The 17,937-nt window shown below is 39.8% G+C and overlaps 1 protein-coding gene across 1 annotated transcript in view; it reads right to left on the bottom strand.

The window, feature by feature from the left end:
- Nucleotides 1-4,132, bottom strand: part of SHOC1 (shortage in chiasmata 1) — a 51,167-nt gene extending 47,035 nt beyond the window's left edge. The window contains exons 1-2 of the mRNA XM_039389293.1: nt 4,043-4,132; nt 3,046-3,243 (exon numbers count right to left, since the gene is read on the bottom strand). Coding sequence (XP_039245227.1) covers nt 3,046-3,243; nt 4,043-4,132 — 288 coding nt within the window. The remainder of the gene's footprint in view (nt 1-3,045; nt 3,244-4,042) is intronic.
- Between the last annotated feature and the right edge of the window lie 13,805 nt (nt 4,133-17,937).

Below are 17,937 nucleotides of genomic sequence, written 5' to 3'. Positions count from 1 at the left end.
TTCGTTCTTAATTAAAATTACATACAAGAGTCAAAGCTAAAGTAAGGTAATTATATCAAAAAAGTGTATGATGTAAATGAAATGTAACCAACTTAAATTGTAGGGCCATAAGGGAAACTTGCGACAGAAGGCTGTCTTCATATAGGTATCAGTAAGTATCAGTAACATACCAAGAGGCTGAAATTGCCTATGTAAAAAATTTGGAAACACCAAATTCAGGTATGGAAACTGGAACCCATGGAGGAAAAAATAATTAGGGGTTAGTTGCTTACTTGAGAGGAGTCTGGGCAGAGAAAGGAAGTGTAGGAGAGGTAAAAAGGTAGGTTCAGGCAAGAAAATGGAATAGATAATAAGGTACAAAATCATATAGAGAACAAAGTAGAGGGGAACCTTCTGATGGAAGGAGTACGGACAGTTAGAAACAGTGGATTAAAACCATGGGATGCTAAAGAAAACCCTTTGCACAATCTGCTGGACCCTCCATCAGTTGCACATCCAACAGACTTGATGCGGAAGAATGGAACAAGAAGGGATGGGTTTGCAAGGAGGGAATGGATCAGTACCCCATCGCTGAGTGCTGAAGGGCAGGGAATAGAACTGCAATTTCATAGCATTGATGTGTATCACCAACAAAAATTTCCTCATAGCAATAAAACCATGCACTCATGCAGTATAGTAGCTATAGAATAGCAACTACTACTCACAGGGAAACAATTTCAATTAACACAGCTAAAAGTAGTGAACTGCTCAGCAGTCACTTTAGGTTCCGCTAGTTTCTTAAGGGTGTGTCAATCACTGAACATCAAAACCACCTCAATCGGGTAAGTTCCGAATTTCCAATTCAAAACCCAAAGACTGTGGGCCTAGAAATACTAGTCTGTGAGGACACAAGGAAGTCTTCGATTTTTTTTAAGGCAAGACGAGCTTGCAGAAGGATACGACCCAGTTTCATTCTCCAAGAACTCGAGGGAACACCGCTCTCAGTGAAATACGCAGTCCGAGGTACTTCTGCCAGCACCAGGTGTTTTTAAATCTGCAGCAGTACGGAAACTACTCCGCCGTAACCCACCTCCGCTTAGCCCCCGACGCCCACACGGCCGCCCTTCCCCTCAGCGCCGCCGCGCCTCCGCCCCGCCCGCGCGGGACGGCGATCGCGCCCCTCCGATTGGCTGCCGCCCGGAGTTCGCCCCTCTGATTGGCTGCCGGCCCTCCCGCCCTGTGCGCCCCAGCGAGCTCCTGCCCCGTCCCTTCCCTCAGGCGCGGCTCGTAGCTGACCGCTGCGGGTGTACAGAGGAACTCCTTGGAGTTAGCTGATAGGAAAACTTACCTGATCTGCAAAGCTGAACACATGTTTAAAGCAGTACATGCATAAGTAAATGCAGCTAAGTAACTACATTCCATCCTTTGTTCCCCCGGTAGCTGCATGCAAGGGAGAAGACGCGACAAGAAAGGGACCGGGTTGGCTCCTAAAGTGTAACTGAACTGCTGACCCGCTGCCCGCTCCCTGGGGAATGGAAATGGAACGAGGCCACGATTTAGCATCCAGATATGCTTCCGCTTCACAAGCTCGGCAAACGTGTGAGTTGTCAGTGTCTGCAAAAAGCTATCGGCTTAGGGGAAAGCGCCATTTATTTAGTTAGTTAGTTTTAATTGGCTGCATAAATTTCTCCCACAACCCTCAAGCTGCTGTCTGTTGAACAAATTGTTGTGTTTCTCAGAAGGCACTCTAGTGTCAGATTTCTGATGTGTCCAGACTCTGACTAATTCCTGGTCTGGCAGGAATTTCAAGAGTAGTTGTGAGAAGGCTCCATCCCCCCACCTTCATCCCACACCATCCGACTGTATACACATCCTAGCTGTAACTAGGCTCCAGATGTGGTTCTGCTTGCTGAAATGGCACCTTATTACGGAGGTTGGCACTACAAAGCCATTATATTGCCTGTCTGTGCTTCCTCCTCCTCCTTTTACTGTAGATGGGGATACCCACAGAGTACGTGTTGGAAGTGCAGAAACCTTTGGCAATGCTGCAGCAGATGCATTGAGCCAGTTGCTGTAATAGTTTTGGGAATCTGGAAAAATGTGGCTCCAGGGACTCCTTCCAGGCTGAGTTCTGCATTAGGATAGGTTTTTCTGTGGAAAACAAAATTTACACTTTTCACTCTGGTTTCAGTAAGTCCACCAGTATTTATACATCCCAGTGAGTGAAAAAGTTAAGTAAAAAGTGTACAACAGATGCTGTCTTTACCACTACAAAGTACTTTTTCTTTTAACTGCGAGGATGGTTCTAGCCCAATCACAGGCATATTGCCAATGTTTTCCAGACAGTTGTTCCTATGAAGAAAGCAAATGCCAATACTGAAAAGTTTTCTTGGTATTTTTATATTTAATATATATTTCTACTCTGCTCTCTAAGAATTGGGAGACAAATTGTTAGGCGAAGTAGGCACAATGCAAAAAACACAGGAACTTCCAATTAAAATACCTCAGAGTTGCTCCTTTCCACTTGGAATACACAGAAATGCATGTTTTTACCCCAAACGAGGAAACAAAGTATATTATGGGTATTGAAGAGGATGTTATAGCACAGAAAAGCCCCCAATAGCAAACGGTTTTCTGGAAGTTGTTAAAAGTACCTTAATTACATAGCTACTGCAAGAAACAATGCAGCAACACGTACTGTGATTAAAGGAAGAGAGGTATCCTAGGCAGATTATATCTCTAGTTTTTCTTCATCAGATCCAGGAGTTAATGGGTTACATACCCTGCAGAAGAAATTTGGCAGCAATTCATGGTTACCTCCATGACATGATTTTCCTCAGATACACCTGTAAAACTACAACTTTTAGAAGTTGTATGGGAGTTGTTTGTATGGCTGAAAAAAAGTGCTAAGTAGTATATACTAGGTATATTACTGCTGCTAAAATTAAGGTCATAAATGGAAGAAGGCCTTCCATCACACTACTGAACACAGGCAAAGCCTGTGTCTGTGCAAGATGCCAGTGGGGGAGAGGTACGTGAACTCAAAGTGGTTGCTTTGGTACTCACCAGGCAAGCACATGTTTTCCTCAAGACTACAGTGCTGCATCTTAGTTCAATTTCTTCTTGAGTGAAGCTGAAAATGCTGTGGATGAGAATAACATGAATGCCAATTAGTACCGCGAGGGTAAGGAATGTGGTGAGAGATGAGATGAATTTTGGCAACTGCATGTGTTTCTCATCCTCATCTTTTACATTTGGGTTGCTCTTTAGATCAGAAATGATGGTGAAATATTTGATGTTAGCCCTGATCAATGCTATGGAATGCTGTACTCTTTCTTCAACCATCAGAATTTATCACTGAAATCCAGAAAGAGTTTTTGAGAATATTTTGAAGGGTTGAGTACAAGATTACTATGAATATAGTCATAATCTCGACTATATCTCATTGTTCTCTGGAAAACAGTCTGTTGTGAGCTGGATCACAGCTGATCCAGTTCAGCTAAACTGTGTACAAGTGGCACCAACTCATGTTAACTGAGAATTTGGTTTCCTTTTTTTCCCCCTCATTTCATGTTAGTCATAGAAGTCAGAACTGAAGCTTCTGCAACAGCAGTGTAGTGTAGAGCCTGGCAGAGCTGACCGTGTTGTCCCTATCAATCCAGGACTCTGCTGAGGGTACATCCCCACCTAGCACAGAAACCTGACTGGGTGGTGCCATCACTGTTGAAGGAACTGCAGATGAAGACAATAGAACATCCCTTTTTTTATGCTGCTTGCATGTGCCTGCAGCAGAGTCCTCTCCAACCTACCATGGCAAACAGGCTTTAACCCACATGTCTTTTCCTTCCTGCTCCCTCTACCTCATCCTGGCACTGCCCTAGCTCAGAGAACTCAGCTGAGCTGCTGCAGATGATGAGGAGGCAAACTCAGGTGGATGAGGAGGTTTATACAGGTGAACTAAAACAGCTGCCAGGAACACCCGAAGCCTCCTGATAAGTGGAATACAAGTGCAGCTGCTTGCTACCAGCAGCACGCAGGAAGCCTTACACCATCCTCTGTTCACCTTCTCTAGCTTCAGCTCATGCCAGGACTCCATCCAATCCCTGTCCCTCTCCCGCTGCTCCTCCTTGGCTCTCAGCTCATGGCCCCACATCTTCGACTCTGCCTGCTTCTATGAAGTACATGGGGGAAACCAATGCATTACCTGCTCTGTTCTGGACACTGTCTCACTTATGGCTTTCCCAAGTCATGAAGGAGACCTGTTCCTGCTGAACTTCCCATGTGGGCTAGTTTGGGCTGCAGAGCAGCACCGCCAGGTACTTGAGCAGTGGCCTCATTCATCCATCCTTGCCAGAGCTGCAATTGTACAGACATGCACACATACACTCCTTCCCTGTAAAGGATGGAGCCCCTTGCCATATTGCACACCTAAAACATGCTCAAGGCATGGCACTTTGTCAGCAGTGGAGAAACTCAGCCCGAATGATTATATTCCACCTGGTAAAAAGGCAGCTCTGCTGTCTGTGCCACATACTCCCTCTGGGCAGCCCCAGGCTGGAGCAGAACTGACTCTGGACATGTCCCCATGGCACAGAGAGGCTTTGCTTAGCCTACCTTGGGGGTTTCCCCTCACTAGAGTTACAATGGAGGCATCTGTGCCTGCTGTGGCTGCCCAAACTCCTCACTGGCAGAGGACAGAGATGGCTGATGCTTCAGTCAACATCTAAGACGGGCTGGTGGAGACTGTTCCTGCAACAGCCTGGTTCTCACCACCCATAGTGATGCCTCTGTCCTAAATACCTGAAGGCAGTGCCAAATGTCTCCTCCGTGTGCAGCACCCACCCCTGAGCCTACCAGTCGGTGCTGGAGGCCACAGGAAAGGGCTCTGCTGTGGCACCTTGGCCAGTCTCATAATTCTGGAGTCCATCTGCTGAGATTGCTTCATCTCATGCCCCAGCTTCTCATTCAGTAGCCTCTCTCTGGTATGAAATTCAGCCCACTCAGCCACTAGCTTCCCTTGCTCCTCTGAGAACAGAGATATTTTCTTTCTTTCCAGTACTTTAGTGAATCCATGTCAGAAAACAAAGTAATTATACATCTTTTGGGTTAACTCTATGAAAAACGGAATAAAACAGTACATGTTGCTGATTGTAAAGTAGACATGAAGGGTAGAGTAAAGCATTGCAGTGACTCATCTAATCTGTCTTGGTCAGGTAAATGTGTTTTAAATGAACTAAATCATGTTGAGTCATGGAAGTGGCCAGCCCTAAGCTGTGTTATATGAACAAGCCAAGAACATGAGAAATTACAGATGCTTACAGGTAGGAAAAACTGCATAATGTATATGTATTTTTTTTGGTCAGGCTTCACCAATGGACACAGCTACAAGATGCCAACATAAAAAATGGCAGAAATGAGAAATAATGTACTTAAAAGCCAGGCCAAAATGAAAAACAGAATCAATTGGGACAAGACTGATAGGAGAAGAGGGGTAAATCAAAGCATTAAAGGAGAACGTCTTTGGAGCTCTCTTCCAAACATTGATAAAGCCAGACACAAGTAATGTCACTTCATCTCTTACTCTCCTAACAGTTCAATATTTTTTTCAAATTTTAGTTAAGATTTTTTTAAATAAAGGTTGATTTTTATTAGCCCATTTTTTCAACTAAATGCAGTCAGAATATGATGCTCAATACATTTTTTTTCAGTGAAAAAATTTATGGGGGTATTTACTATAGTAATAGCTTCAAATGGTCTTGTTTGGATTCTTCATTTTGATCTGGCTTCTTTTATTTGAAAATGGTAGGTTTTTAAAAGGTTTTTAAAAATGCTGCTTTTTAAAATGTTTGATTTAAATATTTTTTTGTTGTCTCAGTGTCTGCTTGAGTGTAAACTGAAATTAAATTTATTATAAAAAACATTTTTTGTCTTTTTTTATGCAAAACTGTATTTGTCAACTTGTTTAGATAACAGAGTTATTTGTGAATTGAAGTAATTGTTTCTAGTTACTAATTCTTTCAATATATCCGAACTAGCAATACTCATATCTAATTTAAATAATAACTTGTAATAGGAAAAAGGAATCCCTTCTATTTGAACTCCTTGATTTTGTAAGAATTTCTCACTGCTCCGTGGTAGCTGAAGAAACTGGGAAAAAAAATTTTAGTGTCTACCATAAAGGCTCCTCATGGCAGGAACCATCTATGCATTTCAATGCATTTCATTGACAATATTTACCAAATAACATACACTCATTCACTGGTTGTATCTTGACAGAAATCATGTATCCAATAATGTATTAGCATGAATATGTATTATCATGAATTATGTATTAGCATGGAAGCATGTATTAATACATTATTGTATTAATATTGAATTTAGATCTTAATGTAGGTTGACATCACAATACATTACATCTTAATTAAATAGAGTTTTTTTGAAAGAAAATACATTAGATAAAATCTTCAACCAAAAAAACGAATTAATTCTACTTATGTTTTTAGCCACTAAAATGGCTGAACAGGTAGGGCCATACAAGTGTACCAACCTTTATTTTGCAAATATGAATCTAATTGTGTGCATTTATTAATTCAACCATAATTGTAATGTGTTGTATATTATACCACATTATTTGATTGCCCAAAATTTTTATGAGAAAAAAGGGGACTTTTTGTTAATGTCTAGTATTTACCCCAACTGTCATTCAAAATCTGAATGATTTTTTTCAAAGTTAAATTCTTTACAAACCAAACCTACAGATACAGGACATGGGGTAAGAATACTGGAAATTAAAAGTTAAGACCCTTTCACTGCATCACCATGATTTGTGAATAGCATTTTTTTAAATACTTTTTACAGTCATTGATTTACTTCTGACCAGCTGGAGTTAAAGATAATTGTGAGGAAAAATCTGTCAGAGGATAATTGTGATTCTTAAAGCACTTGTCTGATTGACCCTTAAGATTTTTAGAAGAAACAAAGTCACACTGTCTTCCTTCTGCAATTAAATCCTGTACCTTAAGTAATCTGTTACTGGTATGAATCATGTATGTTTAGCTGATAATGCCTAATACTGTATGAAATAGTATGAAATAGGAAAATTTGTGACTCTCAGCTCTTAAGGTCAGCATGCAGAAACAGTCATACCCAGCTAAGGGTCTGAAGACTTTTCAGTGATCTACTTTTGAAATTAGCTTCACTGGAAAGACATCTCAGTCTAGTTACATCAGCTATATAATGCACCTCTAAAATTGATGCTTCAATAAGAAGGAATTCTAAGCTTGTCCCATAAGTCATCATATTCCCTATTTTATAATTTATTACGTTTTGTTAAATTGGTTTTGTTTTGCAACACTTCTCAAAACTACAGTAATACATCAGTGTTTACTTTTTAAATTGGTTGGCCAGTTGATTTCATCATTTTAGTCTCTAAGAGACATCCTTTTGCAAGAACTTCTCAACCAGAATTGCCAGATTTCATAATAATAATGATAATAATAATTATTACATCAAGGTAATAATTGCTTATTTGCAGGAAGTCAAATGACACTGGAAAACAACTTAATGAGAGAATTTCACTTTCAAATAAGAGAGCTGAAAACTGTGAAGAAAAGCAGAAATACTAAAAACATCTGATTGTAAGTCATGGCTGCACCACTTCAAATAAGAGCCAAAACCAAGGAGATTTTTTTTTAACCTGTGAATTAATTAGAAAAGCAATAAGAGTTTATAGTGACTTTCATTTCTGAAAAAATGTAACTGGAAAACATAATTGGTAAGCCTAGAAATGGTAAAGAGAAGAAAATAAAAAAAATCATGAACCAGGGCACATGGCTAATGTCTAGCTCGAGTGCATGAAAAAATGAAGAAACATGTGTTCACATTCATTCATCAACGTCATTTGTAGAAAATACATATCCAAGAAATGCAAATCCTGCAGTAGTTTTGGAAGAGGTTTTGTGAAAGACTGCTGGACATAACTGAGCTCCACTAGGGGCTGTCATTGTCACACATCTAGGTGAACAGCTCCCTCTTGCAAGAGCAATGTGTGGGCAGAAAAATCCCACGGGCTGAAAAGGAAGGGCTTCAGATCTCCAGGTATCTCCAATCAAGGGATCTGTATATCAGCCTAAAGAAACAGCACTCTGTCAGAACAGAAAAATCTCAAAAGGGGAATTGGCTTTAGTGATAGCCCTGTAATAAAAGTGCAATGCTTTCGTGGAATTTTGATGTATTTTCTTTGCTGTTTGATTTACTTGCTTCCAAAGGGAAAAAAAAAAAAAAAAGAAAGTTTGTGACAACTAAATAATTATGCTGCCACAGAATTTTTGTGAACTTAAAATATTTTTGTGTAACAGTTCCCAAATACTGCAAATTATCATGCCATCTTCCTTGAAAAACCATGTATGTTGTTGTTGATGTACAACACTGAAGATGTGAGTGTTCTTTTTGCACACCCTGTTTCTTGAGGAGGAAGTATGAGTAATGTTTTTTTGAGGTTTTTTTTTTTGTTCTGAAAAGTACTTCTGTCACAAGCGTCTCAACTAAGCCCTGAAAGAAGTTCAAGTAATTGAGTAATAGCATTCTAATATTAAGAATGATTTTTGAAATACATTTGCAAACCTCTTCTTATATTAAACACAGTAGGCATCAGATTGACAGTAGAAGGTGATTGCAGTCCTGGGCCATTTGCGTGGTGGAAAAAAACCGCTTAAAAGTCACCCTATGAAGATGTGTCAGCCACAGACAACCCTGGAGACACAAAATCTTTAGCAACACGAGAGTACAATTTTTGTTCCATTATATCTTTAAGATTAGAGTTTTATTAGTGTTCAATTTATAAATGGGTCTAGGACATTCTGTGGTGTGATAATGCAGTATTACACTGTGCTACAGGTATGCTAGCTGTAGAAATTTGGTGAAAGCATAAAGCACTACCACAGGCAACATCTACATTTTGACTAACTGAGACTTAGCATTTGAGTGTGGTTTCAGTGAAAAGTACAAGGCTGAATAGCTGGATTTGTTTCAGTGTTTCTCAATGAAATCATAGGGGAGGGACAGATTAAACTTTCAAAAATTGCAGATAACAGTGGTTATTAGGGAAATGTTTCAGTTTGTTGATTAGTCTAACTAACAAAACACTAAACAAGACATCATCAACAGCTTCAGTGTTGCCTCTTCCAAGGTTCAATAATGACATTATAAAATGACCTTCTCTCTCCTTGAGACTAATTTCTATTTAATAGGTTTTTAATGCATCTCTTGTCTTTTGAGGTATGTTACCTGTGATATATATTCTTATGCTCTGCCTTCACGGTGCTTGTTTCCATCCAAGCCTATTTAACTCTCCTGCCATACGCATATAGTACTTACTGAGTGTATTACCAGTTTTAATCTTAGAGACGAAGGGCAAATCTGAAGTGCATATTCTTACCATAAAGACATATGTGTGAAAATATGATTGTTTGGCTGTTTCCTCATAAAGGCTCATGGGCCACTGCTTTCTCTTTAACCTGTGGTGCAGTTTTTTATATGAAGCTTGCAAGGATACTACAAACATTAGATAATAAAGGCATTGAGTAGTAACATGCATGTAGCCTTAGAAAGAGCTTAGCTTTAATTTACAGGCTTGTTTTTTCTTGTACCCAAAATCAGAGAATCCTACACTGGAAATGTTGCAGAAACCACAGCATCTCAGGCAAGTAATACAGGCATTGCCAACCTTGTCATAAATTTCGTGGATGCTCTTATCTTTTATGTGTAAGAGAGGATTTTCACCATGGCACTCCTCTTCTGACCATCCTGATCAAAACTATAGACAACAGTGGGAGAACAAATTCAAACCAGCAGTTTACAAGGACTCAATACAATACTATCTTTAGTGCACAAATTTAGTTTTAAGAGCTGAAAGTCTTGCAGTCATATCACAGCAAAAATATTTGTTGCCATAAAACTTTCTTTGTAATTGCTCACTACCTTCCCAAACTGCTTGTGTGTTAGGACGTTCTGTGACTAATACTGCAGATCTTTTTGCTGATCTTCTGCTTCTGTCCAGTTTGGAGTTCAAAACAAGTTTCAGTCAGTGAGAATCTTAGCTGGGCTCAAGCATTCATTGCAATGGCATTTCTTTCAATTCGCGTTTCTTAGTTCATGTATCACAGACACAGAAAATTCTGTCACAGTAAGGGATAGTCTTAACTATGATACCTTTCATTCTAGTGTTTGAAGCATACCAACACCTTGTATCTTTTCAGTGAGTTAAAAAAAGAGGCAGTGTAGTTGTTGTTGCTATGTTTTCTACCAACTTCTTACTTCAGTATATGTGATTTGATGTTTTAAGCACTTTAAACAGGAATATGATGACAAAAGATTAGCATTCTTCTGAGTAGAAAAAAGTAATCTTTCTGTCACAACTGTATAGATCAAGAAGAAAAAAGAAAAACACAGCATACCTTTACATTTGTTTGCCTGGGACAACTGCAGCAATATTTGACGAATAAAACAATTCCAGGAACAGTTAATTATGGTGACTTGTGTTTAAATCTGAACAACAACGACAAACCCTTTCTGCACTCTACAGGTAGGAAGGTTATCAAATTCTGGACCTTTCAGTAGTCATCATGTGTTTTTAATCACAAGGGAGGCACATACATTGTTTAGGGCCATCTATTTAGAGTCAGGCTCCCTGTATAGTCCTTATATTTCAATTCCTGGGGGAGTACTCAGTATATTTCATTGCTCAGACTGGGCGAGGGGGACAGTATTACTCTTCCCCCTAGCTATCAAACCTATCTCCTAAATCAGGCATATACAAAGTGTAAAGTTAGATTACTCTCAGCAGTCCTGGGTTTCATCTCTGACCTAGAAATGCCATTATGCCATTCTGCAGTGAGCATCTGCCATTAAATAGAGTTCAAATTCTACATCTCCCTCATTGTGGTGGGTTGCTGTTGTCATGCTGCCGTTCGTGTCTATGCTGTCTTCAAAGCAGCTTCTGAAACTTTTGCCAGGATCTCTTAGGCAACAATTCACATAAAGGCATGAATCTGAAATACTGTCCTCCATTAAAATAAGCAAAATATTTCAGGTAGACAACCTCTTTTCTACCTGAAAGGAGGTTGCAGCAAGGTGGGAGTCAGCCTCTTCTCTCATGTAACAATTTACAGGACAAGAGGAAAAGGCCTCAAGCGGTGCCAGAGGAGGTTCAGGTTGGATATTAGGAAGAATTTCTTCATCAAAAGGGTGGTCAGGCATTGGAAGGGACTGCCCAGGGAGGCGGTGCACTCACAGTCCCTAGAGGTGTACAAGGAATGACTGAACACGGCACTCAGTTCTCTGGTCTAGTTGAAAAGGTAGTGATTGGTCACAGGTCAGACATGATGATCTTGGAGGTCTTTTCCAACCTCAGAATCCTGTGATTCTGTGATTAAATGCTACAGCTCTCAGTCCTGGTCAGTAGACTGTTGTCCTTAATGCTTAATAACAGAAGTCATCCCTGCATCTGGATAATTGCTGGAAAACACTTCATATATTTAACATTTCTCCCACAAGAGTAGCTTGCTCAACTGTGATATGTGAGTGCAGGATTCATGTTGCAGGACTTTGTGACACCTGCAACACAGAGTCACAGAATGGTTTGGATTGAAGATGACCTTAAAAGATGATCAATGGTTGACATTCTGCAGTGTACTAGGTTTGACAGGTAATTGCATCATCCACTTTGCAGATTTGGAAGCCAATGAACTACAAGCTTCATGACAAGATCGTAGTTCAGATACTGTCTCAGTAGTTTCTTCTGTGGTTAGGAATGACTTACAAATGGGAGAGCAGGGCATCTAGTTTGAGCACTGACTAACCCCATATCTGCTACTGGATGGATGGCCTGCTCTTTTCTCTCAAGCACTTCAGACAAAAATGAAAAAAAACAAACCAGAATGAAATTGGTCTTTCCTTCTGCCAAAGGAATTAGCAGCCCCCTGTGATCATTAGGATGCAGGGCCTTGAGCAAATACCCATAGCAGGGGAGTCTGAGGAAGTGAGAAACTGCCATAAAAAATCCTTTGTATAATGGGGTAAGCGTCCCAATCTGTACTGCAGTGGCCAGTGAGCATAGAGTGACATAATGATCTCAGGAGAAATAACAGCTGGTTATGAATTCCTGTTTTATGGGTTTAAGTGTTCACTGAACAATTCCAGAACGATAAGGTGTTGACAGCTTCTTGGGCATTATAATCAAAAACAAAGGCAGGTTTTTTTGCAAGGCCGTGCCCTAATACATCAGGTAGCACATTAATGGGTATTTGGAGTGCAACTCAGAAACTGTCTTATCTGGTATAGGGAAGGGCCCTTAAAGAATAAGCCCTACAAGATACTTTTTTTTGTGGAGCTAGAGTAAGTACAGCTCTGCTATTAAATATTTCAAACCTTTGCAACAGTAGTGGTAGCTCCAAGGAAAGCTCAATTCTTCAAACTAGACAGAAGCTTTGACATAATGATCAAACTCAGAACTTAACTGAGTTTAGGAGAAGTTAAGCTGTCTGCCTTAAAGCCTGTGCTGATGCTATTTCTGCTGCACTTTCTTAACTATCCCTCCAACAGCTGGTGGTGAAGGGCAGAGTTGTGGTCAGAAAGCCTCGCACAGATCAATAATGGCAGACTATTTCTCCTCCTGTCACCTCTCCCCTTTCACCTTTCATTAGGTGTTTCCACACCAACAGGTATTATCTGTTTACTCCCTCAGCAGAAGCAATGAATATTGACAACTGCTTGAGGAGATGTGAGACCAGGCTATCTATCTGGAGATAGATACAGTGGTTTAATGTAAGAAGCTAAATTTTATATTTCAAAACATCTGTGTCTCCAGGCATTTTTAGTTTGTTTCTTCAGACTTTAGTTAGTCATCTGTTTGGTTTCATGTTCCACATCTGATGGAGCACAGAGGGAGGCTTTGTTTTGAACAGACATCGAAATGCCATAAAAGATTAACTACTGAAAAGCTACCCTCCATTGTTTGCTGAAGTGTAGCATCCCTGAAACTGTAAATGTTGTTGATTAAAATATTTTCCAAACTGTGGTCTTTAGTAAATATTTGTAAACACCAGTGCATTCTCTTTATGGTGGTCTGTAAGATCTAATGACAAAGGTTTCATTTTTTTTTGAGGGCGGGAAAGAAAATTATGACACAAAAAATAGCTAGGTAGATACTTCATAGTAAGGATAGGTTGATTTTAGGAAGAGGTCCAGCTCTTCTGACACATATGTTACTGTTGGTAGCCACAAGCTTTCATTAACACAGAGTGTCTAATGTACTCTAGGGACTGGCAATTAGTTGCTTAAGAGACAGAGATAAAATAAAAAACATGCAATGTGCTTTGCCTTATCTATTAAGTGGTGTCTTCTCACTTCCGATGCCAATTCTTACTACTAGATCCAAGCCTGACTTTGAGAAATTTATTTCAACATTAAATACTTTCAGGATCATGGATCAAAAGTGTCATAATTGTTGCAAAAAATTGTTGCAAAATGTAAGTCAGGTTTCTGCTTATGACTGTATTTGAGTAAATTATTTGGTATAGTGAGACCTTCCCAGGGTATTTAATGTTCTGTGCCAGAATTCTCTCTATCTTGGCTGCAGTGTATAAGGCAATATTTTTTTATACTGCAGAAATTAATTAAAACAACATTGCCTGGCTTCCTGCTGAAACATTACATTTAGTGTTAGCAGCTAGAGTTATGGAAAAGAGGGAAAGTGAGTTCATGCAAATTCGTAGGGTTGTCAATTTAGTTGGAACAGCATATATGGAGAATCCGTCCCAACAGGCTGTAATTACTCTGTACTTATGGAAAAGGTGGAAGAAATACAGCTTTGAGAACTGTAGCAGTAGCAAAAATTTCACATGTGGCAACAGCATGTGAAAGAGACAATGAGAATCTTGATAAGAATGAGTGTGAGGATCACCAGGACATTCTGCAGTGAAATCACAATCTTCCTGTTGTACCCATAGATAGGGGTAGATTATGCAGTATGTCATGTGTCCCTAATACTACTGGACTGTGCTTGCAGTGACATGTAGCATTTGCTTCTGTTTCACAGGGGTATTCAATACCTGCTATGTATGTTATCTGAGCTTTTGTGCTGGAGGTGCTGCCAATCTGAGATGAATTTCTACACAGATATGTTTCAAGTGTCCTCATGATGTCCTCTTGTTTACTCTCCTTCAGTTCTCTGTCATTAGCACTGTCTAAGCCTGTTACTTTACTCACCTGGAGACACCTGTACTGTCATTTGAGTAGTCATGTTTGGGGTCACTTTTCAGTTAACAGAAAGTCAGCAGGAGAGAGCAGCTTCAGTTAGCATGCTCCAGCTGTAACTCCTGATAAGACTTCTAACTCCTGTCCTGGGTCTGCTTAGTCCACAATGACTCACACTACCACACTTTTTTTTCCAGAAGAAGGTCTAAATAGCCAAGCCCATAAAGGAACAAATTTAAAAATCAAACACCCTTTTCTTAAAGTCAAGATCAGAAAAGTACCAAGGCTTGGACCCTCAAAGCTTCTCAAGTAATCCCATTCTGTAATCCCATTCTCACATCCACTTCCTGGTATTCATCCATATCATTCGCCATGTTTAATTTCCCTGCAATGCCACACAGCAATGTTAAATTATAAAATTAGTAAGTTATTTGAATGAGAAAGCTTCTTGCATGATTGGGAACGTACAGGTGTAAGAATGACAGTCATGGAAGAAGTGTGTTGCATAACACAGGTGATGTTACACATCCAGAGCCTAATTGCATGTTCTATCAGTACTGCAGGGAGGACAGAGGCAGAGTGACAGGACTCTGACATGTTGTCTTTGGCAGTGTTGATATGTCATGTCATGCTCTTAGTATCTCACTCCTGGGATCTGTCAGAAGTTTCGAGACTGTCATAATTCCTGCGTAACAAATGTGACACTGGTCATAGCTTTTGCATGGCACTGGAAACTTAAGAAAAGTTTTCATGACGTATGCTGTGCCTAAGAAGAAGTACAGCTGAAGTTTCAGACCAGTCAGCTCTCCCTACCATCTGCTGAGCAGAGTGACAGTAACAGAGAATTACTGTTGGAGACAACTCTTCAATAATAAACTCATAAAAATCAAATTTCCGTACAGAGAAGCAAACCTAACTGCTTAATTTTTATTTTCATAAATTAAGCAGAGAAAAGCAATGTAAAACACCATGTAGGGATATTTCTGATATGTTCACGCCTCTTATGAATTTATTTAATATGAATTAAGGAAGAAAGAACAGGTCTTTGGCAGTTGAAGAAGAGGTCCTTCAGTTGAAAGGAAAATGTAAAAACTTCAGGCTGTGTTCAGTAAGCTGCATCCACACCTGTGTCCTGTTTTGCAATGCAGTATTTGGAAACTGTTCTTTTTAGGAATGAGACCCTCAGCTATGAAAGCTGAGAAATGTCTCTTCATTATTCATTAACACAGACTCAGTCAAGGAAATTTCCTTTTTATACATCCATGAACTGAAATTTATGGGCAACACCACAGTTCCAAACAGAGTCTATAGAAGTATTTTATTTTTCTTTCACTTTAACTTCATTTACACTATAATAATCAATTAATTAACTTTTACTTGAAGCAAAAAGTCTTGATCTTTTTTATTCTTAAAGCTTGTCCTGAAGACAGCAGGTATTAAAGTGAGCCAAAAGGTTCCTTCTGGTTTTTTGGGGTGAATTGGTACACCCCTGAATTACATGTCATGCAAAATATCTTTTGATATGTTCAACACTTTACTAAAAGCTACAAGAGCAAGATCAGGGCAACAAAGTAATCCTCTTTATAATTTTTTTTTTTTTGACAAGCATCCAGAAGCAAAGAAGTAACTCATAGCTCTAAGATTACACAGAGGAACAGAGGAACACAGAGGGAACATAGAGTCTTTATTTTTGCTGGCAAAAATCAAACCAGCAAAGGCACTCTTCAGTGTGATGGTCATTTTCTGAGGATAGTTATGACCATGGCTACAGCCAATGTTAGAGGCACTGAAATCATGGAAGGCAAAGATAAAAATCATCCTTAAAAATAAGTCAGCTATGCCATTCCCTGATCTTCATATGATATGTCATTGCGCTTTGTCCAGTCTTACATTAATCAAGCAATTTGCCTTCCCCCTCCCCTTTTTTCCTGGAAGATGAACATCCTTAGTGTGACTGATACTTGTTATAGTAGTTAGGAGATACCAGTGTAAACAAGAGCACCATTATGCTGCACTGGGCATATACATTTAATGAGTGAGTGAGCCTTGGCTTCCAATGTGCTTGTAAAGCAAATCAGGTTTTTCTTAGTCAGGCTCAGTATTGCATACTAAAGTATTTGCTCAGTAGGATCTTTTTGGAAGAGAGGAACATTTTTAATATTACAAAACTCTTTGTGTTGATGACTCAGCTCCCAGTGATTTATACTGTACACTCACATTTCACTTAGTTCTCATGCCCACTGAACAATCCTGAAGTTCTGTGTCTTGAGGTGGTACTTCCATATGGCCGGAAGATTTATCACAATGCAGGGCAAAACCAAGCCAATCGCTTTTTTGCCTTGGCCTGCCAAAATCCACTCCCTCCCACTCAGTGCTTAGCTATGTGAAACTTGGTGATAAGAAGCTCCACCTCTGATTTTATGACTAGTTCTGCATAATTTTATTATTGTCACTTAAGTGAACAGACAAAGAAAAGAACACACCCTGAAGAGACTGCAGTTTAGGTTGGATGGGATCTAAAAAGGCGACAAGGAAATTGAAATAGGAGAGGTGGTTACTAGTGAAAGGTAATAGGCTCCTTGCTTGCTGGGATGCATATAATAAGCCCATTGCTATTATTAATAGAATGCTATTTGTGTGGATGCACATTGTGGCTCACCAATTTATGCTGGATGGTATTGCAATCCATGGGTAGTCACAGTGAAAACTGATAAGCAGTTATCGGGACTGTCTAATCTTGGAATGTGCCCAGTAGGGAGCTTTTTGATTTTGAGGAGTTGCTCTCTAAATCAGGAAAAGAGGGTTTTAGAAAATGTGACAGACAAAAGAGAGAAACAGAAGTAATCAGTGAATCTGAAATCCCCACTTATGATATTAAAACATGCATGAAAAATGTTTGAAAGACCCATCACCAAAAGAAATGACCAGAAAGTCAGAATGCTACAGAGAACATCACAGGAATTGGCATCAAGGACTCTAAGGCTGAGGGTTTTTTTTCTGACACTGTAACAGAGTTAAATCTCTAGCAGCCAATAATCATGAAGAAATACAGCCAAAAGTGTCCCAAATACACTTCTATCACAATAAATCCATAGGAATAATACCTTATCAGTACATTGGCAAAGATAACTGCAGAGGATGAGAAGTCCTACAGGAATTCTTGGGTTCCAGGAAATTCGTTTTTTCACATGAAGATCTCAGAACAAAAGTATTTAAAAAATCATTCTGTCTGAAAGTGATCTTGAGAGGACAGCAACTTAACCTCCTGCCCACCACTGCACAAGAACTTTGTCCTTAGCACTGACTGCAGCCTTACTGGTTGTGCTGCTAGGACTTTGTCTGCCCAGGGCAGGGCTGCATATTTTTCCTGCCCCAAGTGCATAAGGGCCTTATTGAACCCTTTCTCCTGCCTATCCAGGTCCTTCTTGATGGTAGACCTGCCCTTATGCATTATCAACTGGTTCTTGCAAATTAGTGTTATCTGCTAACTTGATGAAACCGCATCCTATCACGTTGTCCACCTTGTCAGTGATACAGGTCTTAAGCAGGACAGGTCCCAGTACAGGTCCCTGTGGACCCTACTTGTTACCGGCATCAAGGCAGAATATGATTTGTTATTCACCACCCTCTGAGGTCTATCACCCAACCAGGCATTTGCCCATCCTGTTGTCTATCCACCTAGGCTGTAATATCCCAACTTGGATA

This window comes from Pipra filicauda, unplaced genomic scaffold (genome assembly GCF_003945595.2).
Source record: "Pipra filicauda isolate LSUMZ 115617 unplaced genomic scaffold, ASM394559v2 scaffold71_size5581439_pilon, whole genome shotgun sequence".
Taxonomy (NCBI): Eukaryota; Metazoa; Chordata; class Aves; order Passeriformes; family Pipridae; genus Pipra; species Pipra filicauda.
The sequence above is the reverse complement of the archived record's forward strand: the minus strand, read 5'-3'. Positions and strand labels throughout refer to the sequence as shown.